Genomic DNA, 16,262 nt, shown 5'->3' on the forward strand with positions numbered 1-16,262 from the left:
AGTAAATAGCTCATGATGATGGTGAAGTGGATTCTGGCAACCCATTACAAAAACTGTCGGGAAACAGTTTTGTTTAACAATCAAAAGCCACAATATTTTCAAGCGATTCAGTCAGCATCACTTACTGTAATCAAATAAATACAGAAAGTAAAAAGAGATACACCTAAAGCGGGCAAGAATATAGTTAAAGGTTACCTAATATCCTTTTTAGGAGGAGCGATTTGGATCTTTATCTTATCCCTTTCTTCTTCTTCTTCTTCTTCTTCTTCTTGTTAGGGTTAGGGTCTTCTTCTTTTGTGTTTTATTGGCGGATGGCAACCAACTTAAGGTGTATTTACCGCCACCTACTGGACTGGAGTGTGGTCATCAATGATACTCAGATGGAATTTAGTAATACGCACCTCAATGAAGATGTTCATTAAAGAAATAAAAAATAAAATACAAATAAAAAAATACGCACCTCAATGGTGTGCATGAGTGTGCAAATTCACACACTCTGTCTCTCTCTCTTTCACACACACATATACACACACCCACACACACACCCACACACACACACACACACAAATATGCAAATGTATGTACATACATACACACACATATATACTTTTAAATATAATTAAATAACCTAGTATTTTTTTAAATCTGATTAATTGATTTCTAATAGATTTAGATTAATTTCCTAAAATATTATAGAAAAGCCTTTCCCTCTCCGTTTAGTATTGACTTTAAATGACGTTCCTCTGAATATTTATCACATCTAGTAAGACATGTTCCACTGTTTCCATCTGATTATAATTACAATTGACACTTTATATGTCAATTGTATTCAGAATGCAACCTTCCATTTTCAGAATTGGATTCTGCATATTTTTCTGTAAAAACATAAGATTGTGTCCCTATACCCAAAGATCTCCATCATCTGCAAATAAATATTTCCCTATCAACCTACTGTTTCCATGCTGCATGAATAATCCCCATCTCCCACATCAGATGAAAGTTTTAAAATAGCAATAAAAGATGCATCATTTAAATGCTTAAGCTTTATACAACAGACTCCATCTTTACCTGGTGTTGACTGTTTTGCAGTGGTGGGAAGTAACGAAGTACAAGTACTTCGTTACTGTACTTAAGTACAATTTTCATGTATCTGTACTTNTTGTAAATGTATATTATTTTTAAAGCACGTGAGAGATATACAAATATAGCATGTGTTGCACACTTGTACTAACCATAATCAAAGTTTGAAATGAATTTAAATATTATGAAACATTAAATTTTTGTTTATTTTGAAAACCCAAAACATCACAGGCTCCTGCCTGTCTGGCTGTGAAGCTGGCTACTGTGCACAGTTCTTCTCTTAGGAGTGAAGAAAAACTACAGACAGTCTGAAGCAGAAGGAGAGAAAAGGTGAAAGAAAGGTACCTGAAAGAATTTTTAGTTCAAGCCTGTGAAATCAATCCTAATGCAAAGCTATGTTGCATTTGAACAACAGTAAAGTTGTTCAAATGCAACTAATACAGTTTAGGGATGCTCTGATTAGATGTTTTGCCGTTGATACTGATCACATGGATTAGCTGTTAATTTTTCATTTTAGCAGTAGCATACTAATGCTATACTACTACATGATCTGGAAAAATGGAACCATAAAATTCACACAACTTAGACAAAAAACATGCAAAAAAAACTTGCAGGCACAATGCAGCAAGTAGTCAGTCAAAACCTGCCATCATTAATACATAATAATACATACATAATACATCAATAATATTTGGTAATGTTTTCAACACCCTAAATTATTCATAAAGTCAAATAAATCTCACAACACTGCCTTTATCAAATAATGTCAAGTAAAAAAGGAAACATTCATTCCAAGTCAAATGCAGGTTGCATTAAAATAAACAACCCTAAGTTACTCAATCAAAACTTCCTGAGAAGGCTAGCTGTCCTGGTTCTGATTGGTTGTTTCTGACCGGAGGTGTAATTCTGTAGAACACAGGGAGGAGATCCATTTTTTCACAGATCATCTCTCATGTCAGGACAGTGAAACTAGGCTTGTCACCATAACAAATTTTGCTTGTCGATTAATTGTCCCAGAAATTATTGTGGTAAACAGTAATAATATTCTCATATTGAGACCATTGTTAACTAATAGCATAAAAATTGCATAACAATGCAAATACACCTACTGAGAGTACATAAAAATATTTTCAGAAGAAGAGTAAGGGATCCAAGGAGGACGCTGAGGTAACATTAAATGGGGATGCTCAATGTTCACCATCTGTTCCAGAACATATGTAATATTTAAATATTTTTAACTTTCCTTGTGTCATATTAGTGATTAAAACAAATCTACACTCACCCAAGAAAGCCCAACCCCACGGTTTAAAAAGAATTGTAGAGAAAACCCTTTATCTGTGCTACGATGACAGCGCTGTACCTGGCTGAGGCCAACTGAGGAGCTGTAGGAGCTTTGGATGGCGTTTCTCCTGGTGCCGGGGGTTCCTCTGGGAGCATGAGCCCCAGTACCGGAGCTGATGGAGGAGGTGCGGGACCTCTTCATGGTGGTCTCATCTATCGCTGAGGTCATGCCTCTTTTTAGGCTTCCTGGTCTAGGAGAAGAAAAAGAAAAACAGTGACACAAACACTTAGTCCCACATTAACAGAGGTTGCTGAAAAAACATGGAACTGCAAAAACCACAGTGAGGAAGGAAGATGCATGGGCAATGCTCAGATAAATGGATTGCTGAGTGATGAATGAACTGATGGATGGAAGGTGAGACTTTTAAACAGTAGAATGGGGAATAAATAACGGTATTTTTCCATACTATATTTCCTTTTTCCATATTTATCAAAATCCAGAATACATTTAAAGGTGACCTCAAAAACTTCCTTGAACAGGTTAGGATAGGTGTGTGGACTATGCAAATCATGTTCATTGCATCGTTTGCACAAAATCATTCTTAGGTAATGAGATTTTAGTCTGTTCAGTTCAGCCTATTTTGAACTCCTTTCAGAATAAGCTGTTCCAGGGCCTCTTGTCACTTTAAATCCGAATAAGCTGCTGCTGGCCACGCTGTCCAACTCAATGTTTACACATGCACTTGAAAAGGCTGGAAATATGCAATTATACAATCCTACATCTTTGAAAAGCAGAAGTACAGCCTCTTCCACAACCAACAAGAATGCAGCAAGTGGTTTCTGAATGACAACCCAAAAATAAAACACTTGTGTGTTCCAGCAGCCATTGTACAGCACATAGAGCAGCAAAACCAGCTGACCAAAAGTTCTGGAGTTTCACTTGGGTTGCAAGGTGATGGGCTGAGCTAGGCTGGGGTTTCTAGGCAATGACTCGGTGTGATTCAACAATTGGGAGAATTTTGAAGTTGCTTGTTTTTTTTGGACACCAAAAAACATCAAGTTATTACCAAAAGTTGCCTGGGTTTTTTTTCTAGGTGCTTGGTCTGTTTTTAGAAGCAGTTGAAACTCAAATGGAAGTACAAAGACATGCAAAATGTGAATTTTTCATGACAGATCCCCTTTGAATCAAATTCCAGACTACGCAGAGTCTGTCCAACTTTGGAGATTCTTGACTGACTCACTTGGGGACCAGCTGGGATGGCGTTCCGTTGGGCAGCAGAGGCTCAAAAGCAGAGTGAGAACTTCCATCGCTGTCATTACGCCTGAGGAGGGGAATCAGAACTGATTAGAGAAAATGTAGGGTGTAGGGATGTGTAACGATCTTAGTCACTTGCTCTGTATTACTGCCAGTCGATTACATCATCAACAAGCATAACCGCGATTAGGTGGTAGTCTACAGATCTCTATCACAGGTCAAATTTCTATTGCTTCTACTGTACACCATTTATACCGCGCATTCCTAGTAGTGTTAATTAATAATCAATTAATAAGAGTTCAGTAATATAACTCTATACATGATTAAACTGAAACAGTTTTGTTTGCTGAAAATCTAAAAAGGTTTTCTTTGCTGTAACAATTCATTGTCCATGAGTAGATTCCAGGTCATACTGTGTGCATAAACAGTATTCAATCCTTTAGTGCTTTAACCAATCATGATCATTATAATTAGGCTTTTTTGACAAAACAAATTATTAAACAAACCTTGAAATATCAGAGAAAATTAATGAGAAAATGACAATTAAATAGAGCAATGCAACATAAAACTACTGAGTGCATAAATATGGTAGGGCTGATCTAGCAAATACTTTTTTGATGACCCAATTAATAATTGGATAGCAAAAGGTGCCTTATATGTAATTTTCTTTAAGAATTCGAACCAGGTGAAGCTGAAATTTGAGGGGTATTATATTTACAGAATTTTTTTCATCTTAAATTCAAAAGTCAAAACAGTTTTGACTCAATTACTGTTAAGAAAATGCCATGTTTCAGAGTCTGTATACTCTGTATATATAGTTAATTATTCAATTACTAAATTAGTTTATGATTACTTCAATAATCAACTCATTGTTTTAGCTGAGTCTATTCACATGGAGTGGAATGAAGACCTATCTACACAGACTTGAGGCGAGTGAATAGTTATGCAATAATTTATTTAATGTTATATGTTTTTATTTGTCATTATTTTATGGAACTTGGTTTTTACCTTGTAATTTTTTGTCAAAAAAGGAGATTTTGTTGGTCATGATTACTTTGTTAAAGGAATAAAAGGGTGAAATATACAATGGGATGAATATTTTTACAGATTTGATTGCTCCTCTAACAAAACTACATTTCTCATCTTTTAGAAATAAGAATTAAATACTTTCTAAATCTAACGGTCTTTAAAGAAAAATGGATCCTCTGTCAACTTGATCCAGTCATATTTACCTTCTTTTGCTCCTCTGCTCTGTTGTGAAGCTCCTGTCCTCGTCCTCCACTTCCCTCTTGCGGCTCTCCTTCAACACCCTCAGGACGCTCTCTCTGGAGCAGGGGTCCGCAGAGGCCCGGGTGAGCCCGGCACAGCTCTGATGGTTCACACTAGAATCCAGACCAGACATGCAACTAAACTTCAGAAGACTTGTTTGGAGTTTTCAGTTCAATAACCATAAGACAATTATGAAACGATATGAGACCTGGGGTTCCTATGGTCAGGTCTTGCAATCTTCACGGTGACAGGGCTGAGGGCAGCTGGGGAGTTACGAGGACTGAGGATGTTCTTCTTTCTGAAGCCGTCCCATTTGACAGGAGGCAGAACTCCCACTGAGGACACACCGAGCTGCTGCAGGGGGTAGTGACGTAGAGGGGTGACGGTGAACCTCCCCGGGGCACCCAGCGTCTCACTGCAAGGAACATAGTGAGGTAAATATCACTTCCATCAAGTAGAAATATACAGCAAAAGTTTCTCTTTGATAACAACAAGTGTGACCAGAATGATAACAAGGCTCCGAGAAGTTTCTGGGAAGGAAAATATTGTCCAAAAACGCCCGTCAGCTGTTCAGTCAGGCTGCCATAGACAACACGATTATATGAATAATTGACATAATTTATAACAGTACAGTAAATAATTTCTTTGTCATGTAATTTTCTTTTTGCTCTCATAAGTTGGAGACAGCTGCTACTCACTTTAACTTTATCTTGTAGAAAATATAAAAATGTCTTGTCATGCAAAAAAATAACATGAAAGACAAACTTAATGAGCTATGATGTCTTGTAAAGGACATGAAGAGAAAAACGCCACAAAATCCCTGAATGATTCATCTCAAATAATATATTCTATACAGACTACCTATGTCAAACTATTTACTATCAAATTGCTGGAATAACCTGGTCATTCAGTATCTTAAGCAGCATGACTTCATATTGCTGCTGAACATTGACATGACCAACTGCAGCAACCTCAGACCATAGCGATGTGTCTACAGGCATCACTTCATCAGATCACATGACCTTCTTAAATCACTCCAGATCAGGGTTCACCAACCTTTTTGCAACTCAGAGCTACTTTATGAGTACCGAGTAATACGAAGGGCTAACAGTTTGATATACACTGTTTACTTTTAATTATATCACTTAATTATTGATTTATCTATTTTTGGAACAGCTTGGGAGCAACATTTGAAGAAATGAGAGGCTGCTTGTGACTAACTTCTCAACAAAAACAAAAAAGGAGGGTTTGGAAGTTCAAAAAAATTTTCTTAGAAAAATGGTTTATGTTTTCTCGTTTCTACTTTTGTGGCTTACTATGCAACTCATTAGAATGGTAAAAGGCTCAAATCCATCAAGCTTGAGTAGTTTCAAGTAAATAAAAACGTTGTATTTTGGCCTAGCCTAGTTAGCAACAAAAGTTCACAATTTGATATTTCAAAAAGGCCACGTTTTAAAAGCTTTTATTAATACCTTTCTGCACGTGCGAACCTTATCTGTGTGCTATAATCCAATGTAAGTGAAAGTGAGCAAATTTAAACCCGCCAATAAACTTTCATCTCGAGGATGAATGAGTTAGAAATGCTAAAGGAGGAGGTAGACACGTCTCTATATTCTTGTTTAATTACCCAGTGAATGAAAGTCTCCTGTTCGGGGTATAGACAGCATGGTTGGGTCTGGCCAGCCTTTCCCGCAGCTGGTCTCGGGGGTTTCTCCCGGCTCTTGGCCTCCCAGAGTCGGCGGTTGGACTTTCGGGTTTCCCGATATAACTCCCCATGAGAAAATCCCGGGGGCTGAAAAGAAATGAGTCGCTTGACAAGGCTTCCCTTCGATAAATCCCGGTTTCACTAGGTCTTTGTCTTAAGTGTCCCTCTGTTTCTCTGTGCTCAGCTTTGTAGCTGCTGATGCTCCTCTTCGGTTTTCCCCGCGTAGCCAACGACACGCCGGTCGTCTTCAATCCCGGCAACCAGCCCCGGAACACGGCTGGGATGTGTAGCCCACCCCGAGGATTCGGGCCTAACCTGGCGGGAAGATGTTCTCCACTGCGATAGTAAAAGGCAAAACAGCAGACTGATAGAATTAAAGTTCCGTAAAAAAAGATAGGTATATAATAAAACACTAACAAAACTAGGCATAAAACAGAGAAAAGCGCTAAATGTTTCTCTCTAGGTGACATGGCGGTAGCGCGCCGCCTGACGACTCTCATATCTCTTCATGCTGCTTTGGGAAGTTTCGGTGCGCCAGCGCCCTCTACCGAGCAAAGCCAGGAATCATAGTCATGAATAAAAACACTAATTTAAACCCTTTTTGAAGAATGTCTTTTTTACAACTGTTAAACAGCTTAGTTCATTTATATATATATATATATATATATATATATATATATATATATATATATATATATATACTTATTTAATTCTGTTATCTATTTTAATATTAGTTAAGTGAGGCTCTAAGTGTGTTTATGCCCAAATACTTCAATTTTAATTTTATGAACCCACAGGCCCCATCTCCAAAATTTAACTGTCGCAAATGCAAATGTAAAATTTGTAAAATGTAATCTGAGCCTTGCAGCTCAAAATGATGCAACATTTGCTTCACTGTGGATGACCATCATCTTCAGTCAGCATAAACCAACAAAACATGTTCAACTCTGGGACTCAGAACCCATCTCCTTCCTAGAAAGTTAGATGGACCATACCTGCATATAATTCTGCGAACCAATGAACATGCCTATGAAAGTGTACCTTAGGGTTGAAGCAGATGTGTGAAAGTCCCTAATTGTCATCCTGATGTCACATCGCAAAGTAGTATTTGTAGAGCTGCCTTACAATGGAAAATATGAAATAGATTTAGAGTATAGATGCATGATAAAATAATCAATCCCAGCATTCCTCTTCAACACAAACTCATGAGTTTCAAGTATTCGATTACATCCAAATGTTGTCTGACCACATTATTAAGGAAAGTCGGCAGGAGAAAACATTTTCTTTCAAGGTTCAAAACTGGGTTGTTTCTCATTTATGAGGAAAACAACAAGGTCAAGCTGAAAAGAAGCAAAGTATTTTGGTTTATTTCAAGGAATAATAAATACATTACAGAAGAGTTCAGTTTCATGTCATTTGCAAGAAATTTACCACTTCATGGATGTTAAACTTTAAACAAAGTTTTGTAAAATGATATATACAGAAAATAACAGAACTTGAAAAGAAAACAAAGCTGAGCTTTAATTAACTGGAAATTTCATCATGTGAACATATGAAAGCTACCAAACAAAAACCAAAGCTTTACAACTGAGGCAGTGAAATGTACAGATGTTTTGTGCAGGAATAACATCCTGCAGCAGCATCTCCTGTCTTAAGCAATCTGTTAATCTTTCATGTAGGTGAAGGTTTTACATGAAGCAATGAGTAAAGGCAAGGTCAGATTTTCCACTCAGGAAAAAGGTGCAACACAGTCTTCCTGGTGCTTTTGTTGTTTGTCCAATAGTCTATTTGATCTTGGTTAAAGCCACAGCTCTCCTCTCAGTGTTCTGAAACAGAGCTCGGACCAGACTCTTCACCTCCGAACTGGAGAACTCTACAGCCAGTGGACCCTTCCCATCAGTCCATCTGTGGAGAAGAATCCCGGAAAGAAGAAAGTCAAAATTGGAGGAGAAAAGGGTTTTTGTCAGTTTACTTTCCATAAGGGACACCACTGGAAAGATTGTAATGATAAGCAATAAACCAATTAATCACATGATAAATTAAAATGAGCTTGAGTAACAATCGTTAGAAAGATTCTCGTCTTCAATATCGTTGAAAAGCCGCTATTTTGAAAAATGTTCCAAACATTTGACACTCAGTAGGAAGCAGATAGTTTATACTACCTGTCACTTTTGCCAGTTTCCCCTGTCTAAGCTGAATGATTAACATTTTTTAAACTAATTTTGGTCACAGAGATTTTATAATCCATTTTAATTATTGTGTTTTGTTTATTTTGAATATTTCAAATGTTTGCCAGTTCCAGAGTTAGATGGTCTCTAAAAATTAAGGTTTTTGATCTCCGACAGGATGTTCTTGCATTACTATGCCTTTATTATTGTATTAGTTAAAAATAGTCTCAAATCACAATATCATTTTTCACAATAATTTCATGGATCATTTATTGTCCAGCTATATGCGTCACTGTGACAGGCCTAAACGTTGGGTCAATACATTTCATTTTTACACAATTTATACAGCCTTATAATGACTTTAAACCCAACTAACTAGGAAAAAAGTTTTTAATGTTTGAACTCACTTATTACATAAATTCTTTAAATATATTAACATTATCAATACCTGTTAAAAAAAGATCAAGGCCTCAGCTTGTGCTTTCAGAATTAATTCTCTTTGTACCGTCACGACTTTAGCACTTCAAACCTGTCAACGATCTCTTGCAGGTTGGCTCGCAGCACGATGACGAGCTCCTTGAAAGCGCTCCACTTCTTCACGTAGAGCGGCACCTCCTCCTGATACTTCTTATTTTTGTTCTCCTCAGCCAGGGGAATGAACACCAGCGGGCCTTCCTCAATGATGGTCTGACACAGGGTATGGAGGTGCTCTCCATCCTCAGAGGAAATGTCCTGCACATGAAACCCCAATTAGTTCGATATGCTAGATGGCAGACAGTTGAAAGGATGAATACAACTTTTAGACAATTGGATAGAACATTAAGGCTGGAGAAAATGTCCTCTCTCTTACTTATCTAGACCTGGAAATCAAATTCCAATAGTTTTCCTAATTGTACTTGAACATTAAATGTACTCAATATGTGGGTAAGTTTGTCATAAAAATCTTATGAAAGTATGCATCTTTGAGTTTTTCTTTCATACATTTAATAAAAGAAATAGACTTGGGTGTCAATTTTCTAAATGAGGTTACACTAAAAATGTAATAAAAACATACTGCAATAAAGACTTGAGCAGAAGGCTATTATAATATTGAAAACAGTACATTTTTTACTTAAAGGTTTCTTCTTTTTCTTGTTTTAAAGTAAATTACATAGCAAAATGTAATAAACCAATCTTAGGAAGGAAATTGCAAGCATTTTTATAAGCTATTTATTTAACTCCGTTTATTTTATATAATTTATGAAAAGGAATCTTGCCTCCTTAAAATTCAACAAATCCTTTTGTTCTGAAGCTGACTATCGATCAATCAAAATGTATTTGTATAGCACATTTCAGCAGCGAGGCATTTCAAAGTGCTTTACATCAAACAAAAACACAAAGTCATGCATCAATCAAAACATTCCATTAAGTCAAATGCCTCATAAAATTCGTAATTTCAAATACAACTCTAAACAGGTGGGTTTTTAGTCAAGATTTAAAGGCACTCAGTGTTTCAGCTGTTTNACTTTTACTTAAGTACATTTTTTTGAGTACTTTCTCCACCATTGCTGTTTTGCATAGAAAAGGCAAATCTAGATCTTGATTTGAAACTGTTCTCTTGCAGTGACTCCTGGATTCTCAGCCAGAAGCTTCTCTTTATAACATCAGGTAAGTTCTCTGAACTATGTACTTAAACTAAAGTTTCTGCTAATAACTCTGTCTTTTCTTTATTACTAACAGCTATTTTCTCATTATATTCTAAAACAGGTAAAGAAAAGTTCTTCTTAATACCATTCATTTTCTTGATAACTCTCCATACCTCAGACATCTTTTGTTTTTCTATCTTACCTTCTCAGCTGAAATGGAGAAGGATGAAAGCCAGCAGGTAAAATGCTGTTTTACAGCTATTTTAGTGATTTCATCTCCTCCATCTAAGCCCACAGGACATAAGTATTGACCAACATGACCGTAAAGAAGTTTTAAAAAAATGCCTCAAAAGATGCACATGGTTTTGTGATCAACAGGTAGCCAGCTTTTTACTAAGTCAATGATGACTCCACTGACCACATGTGTTTTCCTGTCTTACACATAGCCAAACACAAGACAAACAAAGCTTTTGGGTATGCTCAGGTGTTCCTAGATTCCAAAGAATTTGGGTGGATGGAGAAGCGGCTCCATCTGTGGGACGACTCCACCTGAGAAATGACCTGTTTTTTTCATAGTGGGGCCAAAAGTTTTGTGAAGTACCTTCACCTGGTCTGGGGGGAAATAGGTGTGGAGCTGGCTGATTTCCTTTTCATTTCAAATGAACTCAACAAAGTTAAAAAGACCCACCTCTGCTTTGGAGACAAGGACTCAATTTGAACCAGTCCAAAGAGGTCATGTTGAACAGTTCAGCGGGCAACCATTCCTGGCACAGTTCTTGATTAGGGACCAGCCTCCCTTCCTCCAGGGTCTCTTTGCCTCCCACCCTGCTTGGTTTAGAAGGGATACTTAAGTATGGGTAAGCTTGTTGGTATGACGTGCCTGGTTCTGGAGGTGGTTAACAAGGGGTCTTGAGTCAATGATAAGAGGCTGGTGTAGGGCTCATATGCAGGTGAAACCTGGAGACCAAGGGCTTGGAGGTGAATGGATGGAACCAGGGACTGATTAGCTCCAGCATCCCAGTCTGGAGTCAATCAGCTGCTGTCAAAGCATCAGGCTGGCCGGCTGGACATTGGGTGGGTTGATGGATGTGCAAACCAGGATGTAGAGGACCCTGCTTTGGTCTCATAGATGGAACCAGGGTCTAATGAAAGACTCAAGGGGCTCCTGGGACTTTGAACCCGCAGCAGTGGGACCTGATCAGGGGGAACTCGTATCAGGTCCTCCTGATAAGAGCTCCAGGAAACTGCAGAGTTTTACCCCCCAGATGTGAGAAATCCAGAGTCACATCCGTGTATTTTAATAATACACAGTGGGCCTCAGTGTTTGCAAGGGACTTGGAGGAAAAGACCACACAGCCAATGTGCTGCTCCTTTTGCTACAGTAGTTTCGATACAGGTCTTTGCTACACATATATTAATGTTTCTTTTCTTTTGTCCTGACAAACTTCCAAGTTAACATCCTCCAGCAAGTTAACTATATGCTTCCTCATTCAGATAACACCTGATTCATCTTGCTTTGCTGATACATTTGGGATTAATAAATAAAAGCCATAGACTATTTTTTTGTGTGCTATAAAACATTTTATTTATTAGACAAAAAATATCCACAGAATAATGTGTGTTGCATTCTACTAACATTCAAAATAAAAGCAGCTTTTGGCAGAAATGGAAACCAGACAACACTACATGGTGAGAATCCTGCTGCCATTTGTTCAGATGCAGAAACAGAAAAAACATGGCAACTGATTTTTCCTTCAATCTACTTTTAGTCGAGTCAGCAAAGCCATGGACTCCAGTCTAAAGCCAGTCTTATCAAAATAGGCTCCAAAATATACTCAAATATTTACAATGTAAACTAAAGACAGAACAAGGGGTGGATGAGAGTTAAAAGTCCAGAAAGATGTAAAACATCCTAATGTCATTGTATGTTTATAGCTAAGGTTACAGCATCGACCTCTATTATCCGCTTCTGTTCTGTTTATAACTCCATAAAGAAAAGCCAGCAGCAAGAACATGTTACATAATAACCAACCTTTACTGCTGGAGATGTGCTTCATTCCAGCAAATTAACACTTTTCTAACACCTGCTCAAAAATAGAACATCAAATCAGTTGAAGTCCCTAGAATTACTTTCCACTTGTAAGTCTGTGATGGAGACCAGGGGTTCATCACTAATAAAAGAGTATTGATGTTATGTTATGTTTAGTTTATTTACAGACCAAATGCTTCCTGTTTCAGTTCTTTATTTCAGTTGCATTGTGGGATTTAGTCAGACATTCTTTCAGGTAGGGAGACTGGCCATCTTTCCTGTACAGGGAGAATGTGGGGGAAAATGTAAGTTTGTTTCTGATAACTTCTATGGGTTTAATTTGAGCTTGCTAATTGTTTGAGAGCTTATCTTTCCCAGTGCGTCTCCTCAGCAGGGTGGAGCAGCAAAGGGAGACAGATGCTCCAGGCACTGCTGAAAAGCTCCTGGAGCATACCATGTCAATTAGGAGGCGTAATGCTCTGAGTATTTATATTAATTTTATATTAAGTTAAATTTATGCTTTGACTGACCGTAGATTAGCTTAGTTGTAATGATTTGCATGCTTGTAAATATTTATTGGTACCATTTATTGTTTTTGTATTAGGTTTGTGTAAATGTTTTATTTCTTGTTTTGTTTTGATTAACCCTTTACTTGGTACGAGTGGTGAAATTGCTCCAGGTAGAAAATCCAGCTTCTTTGTCTCTGTGTTTTCGGTGTGGGTGCAAATGTAACATGCATTGTATCATACCTCCTTTTTAAACTCTTAGCCTCCGCCGATCAAAGTGACAAGGTTCAATTTTCATTTGATTATTACTTACTAATTAACAGAAAATATACTTAGATTTCTTAGTTTTCCACATGAAACAAAATAAGTCATCACATCTCAAGTTTATGAAGTGAGGTGGCTTCTAACACATAGTGATGATAAATTAAATATCTGGTTTTTAAAGGAGCAGAAAGCATCAAAGTTTTATTGTACATATCTGAGCATAGCAGTTTTCAAATCCAAGAGAATAACTGTAATCACCATGCTGTTACATAAATAAAAACTCTAATAGATGACTTCAGAAATTAAAGGGAAAAAAAACCCTGTGTAGTTCAGCTTTTGGAAGCTTTTAATCTGCTACACCGATACTTCAAATCGCGATCCTGCTGAAAAAAACAAAGAAACAAAACAGAGCACTTTCATGCACTACAAAAACTCAATCTTACCAAGTATTTTAGACTAGTTTCTAGTGCAAGTATCTTAATACACTTAAAATGAGGCAAAACTAACTTACAAGGAACTTTTCGACAAAACACAGGAGCTTATTTTGAGTCGTTAATTCCTTTATACTTAGTAATATTTGCACTGGTATTGTAAATCCAGTAGCCCGTATTTCACAATCAATGGGCAGTGGGCCATTACGTAGCAACTTGGAACTCGGTAAGATTTTGTGTTTTTGTAGTGTGGACAAGATACTATAAAACATCTGGATAATGGAAACCATTCCAATCAAACACAGAGAAAGTGAGAAATACAATAATAAACAAAAGTGGGTCAAATACTTAATTACATAAGGTAATACTTCATAAATAAATGAAAGTATGTTTGCCACTTGAATCTCTGAAATTTCTGACTTTGTTTACTCATACTCATGAACATATTGATTTTATCAGCGTCTTGGTCCCAGTCTGAGAATCGGCAGAACACAGATGAACGATTGTTGCTTGTGTTTATACTCCACATGCCAGTCTCAATGTTTGTGGCCATTGTGGATTTCGTGTTTGGACTCCTAAGACATCACCTGATGGCAGGAAGTCCATTGTTGTCTGACAGGAGCGGTTCTCCTGGATGAAAGAGGAGAAACGTGTCTGATCCTGCAGAGATGGTTCATTCTTATGTAAATGACACTTTTTTTCCCAGTAAGGAATTCTTTCCAAATAATCCAGCAGTGACAGTTGCATGGTTCAAAATTAATGCATTTTCATAATAACGATTTCTATTTAAAGCAGACATTGATACACATTACTGCAGCTCACACGAAAAAATGTAAAAAAAAATACCAGAGGTGGGTGGAGTAGCCAAAATATTACTACTATTAAGATAGCACTACTTAAGTAAAAGTAAAAAGTAGCTGTCTAATAAAATACTCAACTTAGAGTAAAATAGTATTTGGTAAAAAGGCCACTCAGTAACTGATTAAAACAATAATCACTTAATATTTAAAAAAATGCGTCAGACATCCCAAAATATAATTACAGTAAATTCTGGACTGTCAGTACTTTTTTTCCCACAATTTGAAAACTGCAGCCTATATTAAGGTGCGGCTAATGCATGCCTTTTTTTTTCATGCCGCCAAAAACATTTTGACTCATAACAGTAGACCAATCAAATTGATGAGTTGCTCGCAGAGGTCCAATGACATTGTGCTACAAATCAAGAACACATTCACAATTCAATGACTGATATTGTAAATCCAGTAGCACCTGCAGCTGTATGGCTATATACACACTGTGCGTACCTTGAGATTTTCCTCGAAATAAAAAAAATAAATATATATTTTTTTCATTATCTAACCATCTTCTACTATGACTCAATCGATCAATCAAAATGTATTTGTATAGCACATTTCAGCAGCGAGGCATTTCAAAGTGCTTTACATCAAACAAAAACACAAAGTCATGCATCAATCAAAACATTCCATTAAGTCAAATGCCTCATAAAATTCGTAATTTCAAATACAACTCTAAACAGGTGGGTTTTTAGTCAAGATTTAAAGGCACTCAGTGTTTCAGCTGTTTTACAGTTCCAGATTTGTGGTGCATAGAAGCTGAATGCTGCTTCTCCTCGTTTGGTTCTGGGGATGCAGAGCAGTCCAGAACCAGAACCTGAGGAGTCTAAAAGGTTGATACAAAAGCAGCAGGTCTTTAATGTATTGTTCAGTGATTTATAAACTAACAACAGTATTTTAAAGTCTATTCTTTGAGCTATAGGGAGCCAGTGTAGGGACTTTAAAACTGGTGTTATGTGCTCCATCTTCCTGGTTTTAGTCAGAACAGCAGCAGCGTTCTGGATCAGCTGCAGCTGTTTGATTGATTTATTAAGTCAGACCTGTGAAGACGCTGTTGCAGTAATCAATGTGGCTGATGATAAACGCATGGATGAGTTTCTCTAGATCTCGCTGAGACGTTAGTCCTCTAATCCTGGAGATGTTCTTCAGATGATAGAAGGCCGACTTTGTGACTGCTTTTATATGGCTCTGAAAGTTCAGGTCAGAGTCCATCACTACTCCCAGGTTTCGGGCTGATCATTGGTTTTTAGTTGTAATAATTGAAGCTGTGCACTGATTCTAGTTCGCTCCTCTTTAGGTCCAAAGATAACTTCAGTTTTGTTTCTGTTCAGCTGGAGAAAGTTTTGGCACATCCACACATTTATCTGTTCTAAGCATCTATTCAGTGATTGGATGGTTTCAGAGTGACCTGGTGACATCGTGATGTAGAGCTGTGTATCATCCGCGTAGTTATGGTAGCTGATCTTATTTCCTGCTATAACCTGAGCCAGTGGGAGCATATAAATATTGAATAAGAGGGGTCCTAGGATTGAACCTTGGGGTACCCCACATGTGACCTTTGATCTCTCTGATGAGAAGTTTCCGATTGAAACAAAGAAATCCCTGTTCTTTATGTAAGATTCAAACCAGTGGAGCACTGGACCAGAGAGTCTGACCCAACTCTCCAGTCGATTCAGTAAAATGTCATGGTCAACAGTGTCGAAAGCTGCACTGAGGTCCAACAGAACCAGCACTGTGGTTCTCCCACAGTCTGTGTTTATATGGATATCATTGAACACTTTGACTAGGCCAGTCT

At 37.5% G+C, this 16,262-nt stretch overlaps 2 protein-coding genes across 2 annotated transcripts in view; both read right to left on the bottom strand.

Annotated features, from left to right (window-relative positions):
- Positions 1-2,326: 2,326 nt before the first annotated feature.
- Positions 2,327-7,133, bottom strand: LOC106937448 (nuclear envelope pore membrane protein POM 121-like). Its single transcript, XM_015018971.1, has 5 exons — positions 6,513-7,133; positions 5,094-5,300; positions 4,849-4,998; positions 3,603-3,683; positions 2,327-2,612 (listed from the first exon to the last, which is right to left on the bottom strand). The coding sequence occupies exons 1-5, from the start codon at positions 7,088-7,090 to the stop codon at positions 2,342-2,344; spliced, it is 1,287 nt and encodes a 428-aa protein (XP_014874457.1). The 5' UTR covers positions 7,091-7,133; the 3' UTR covers positions 2,327-2,341.
- Positions 7,134-7,928: 795 nt separating this feature from the next.
- LOC106937449 (centromere/kinetochore protein zw10 homolog) overlaps positions 7,929-16,262 on the bottom strand; it is a gene marked incomplete at its 5' end in the record, with an annotated part of 14,872 nt that continues 6,538 nt past the window's right edge. Inside the window, 2 exon segments of the mRNA XM_015018972.1 lie at positions 7,929-8,495; positions 9,288-9,554. Coding sequence (XP_014874458.1) covers positions 8,375-8,495; positions 9,288-9,554 — 388 coding nt within the window.

This window comes from Poecilia latipinna, unplaced genomic scaffold, assembly GCF_001443285.1.
Source record: "Poecilia latipinna isolate Pla-1442-1.1 unplaced genomic scaffold, P_latipinna-1.0 Scaffold2352, whole genome shotgun sequence".
Classification (NCBI taxonomy): domain Eukaryota; kingdom Metazoa; phylum Chordata; class Actinopteri; order Cyprinodontiformes; family Poeciliidae; genus Poecilia; species Poecilia latipinna.

Bases quoted from the DNA above. Each gene is read 5' to 3' on its own strand.
- LOC106937448 (XM_015018971.1), bottom strand. From the start codon at position 7,090: ATGAGAGTCGTCAGGCGGCGCGCTACCGCCATGTCACCTAGAGAGAAA. The intron at 5,301-6,512 runs GTAATTAAACAA...TGTTCCTTGCAG, and splicing joins AGGAGACTTTCATTCACTGG to TGAGACGCTGGGTGCCCCGG. The intron at 2,613-3,602 runs GTGAGTCAGTCA...TTCTTCTCCTAG, and splicing joins CCATCCCAGCTGGTCCCCAA to ACCAGGAAGCCTAAAAAGAG.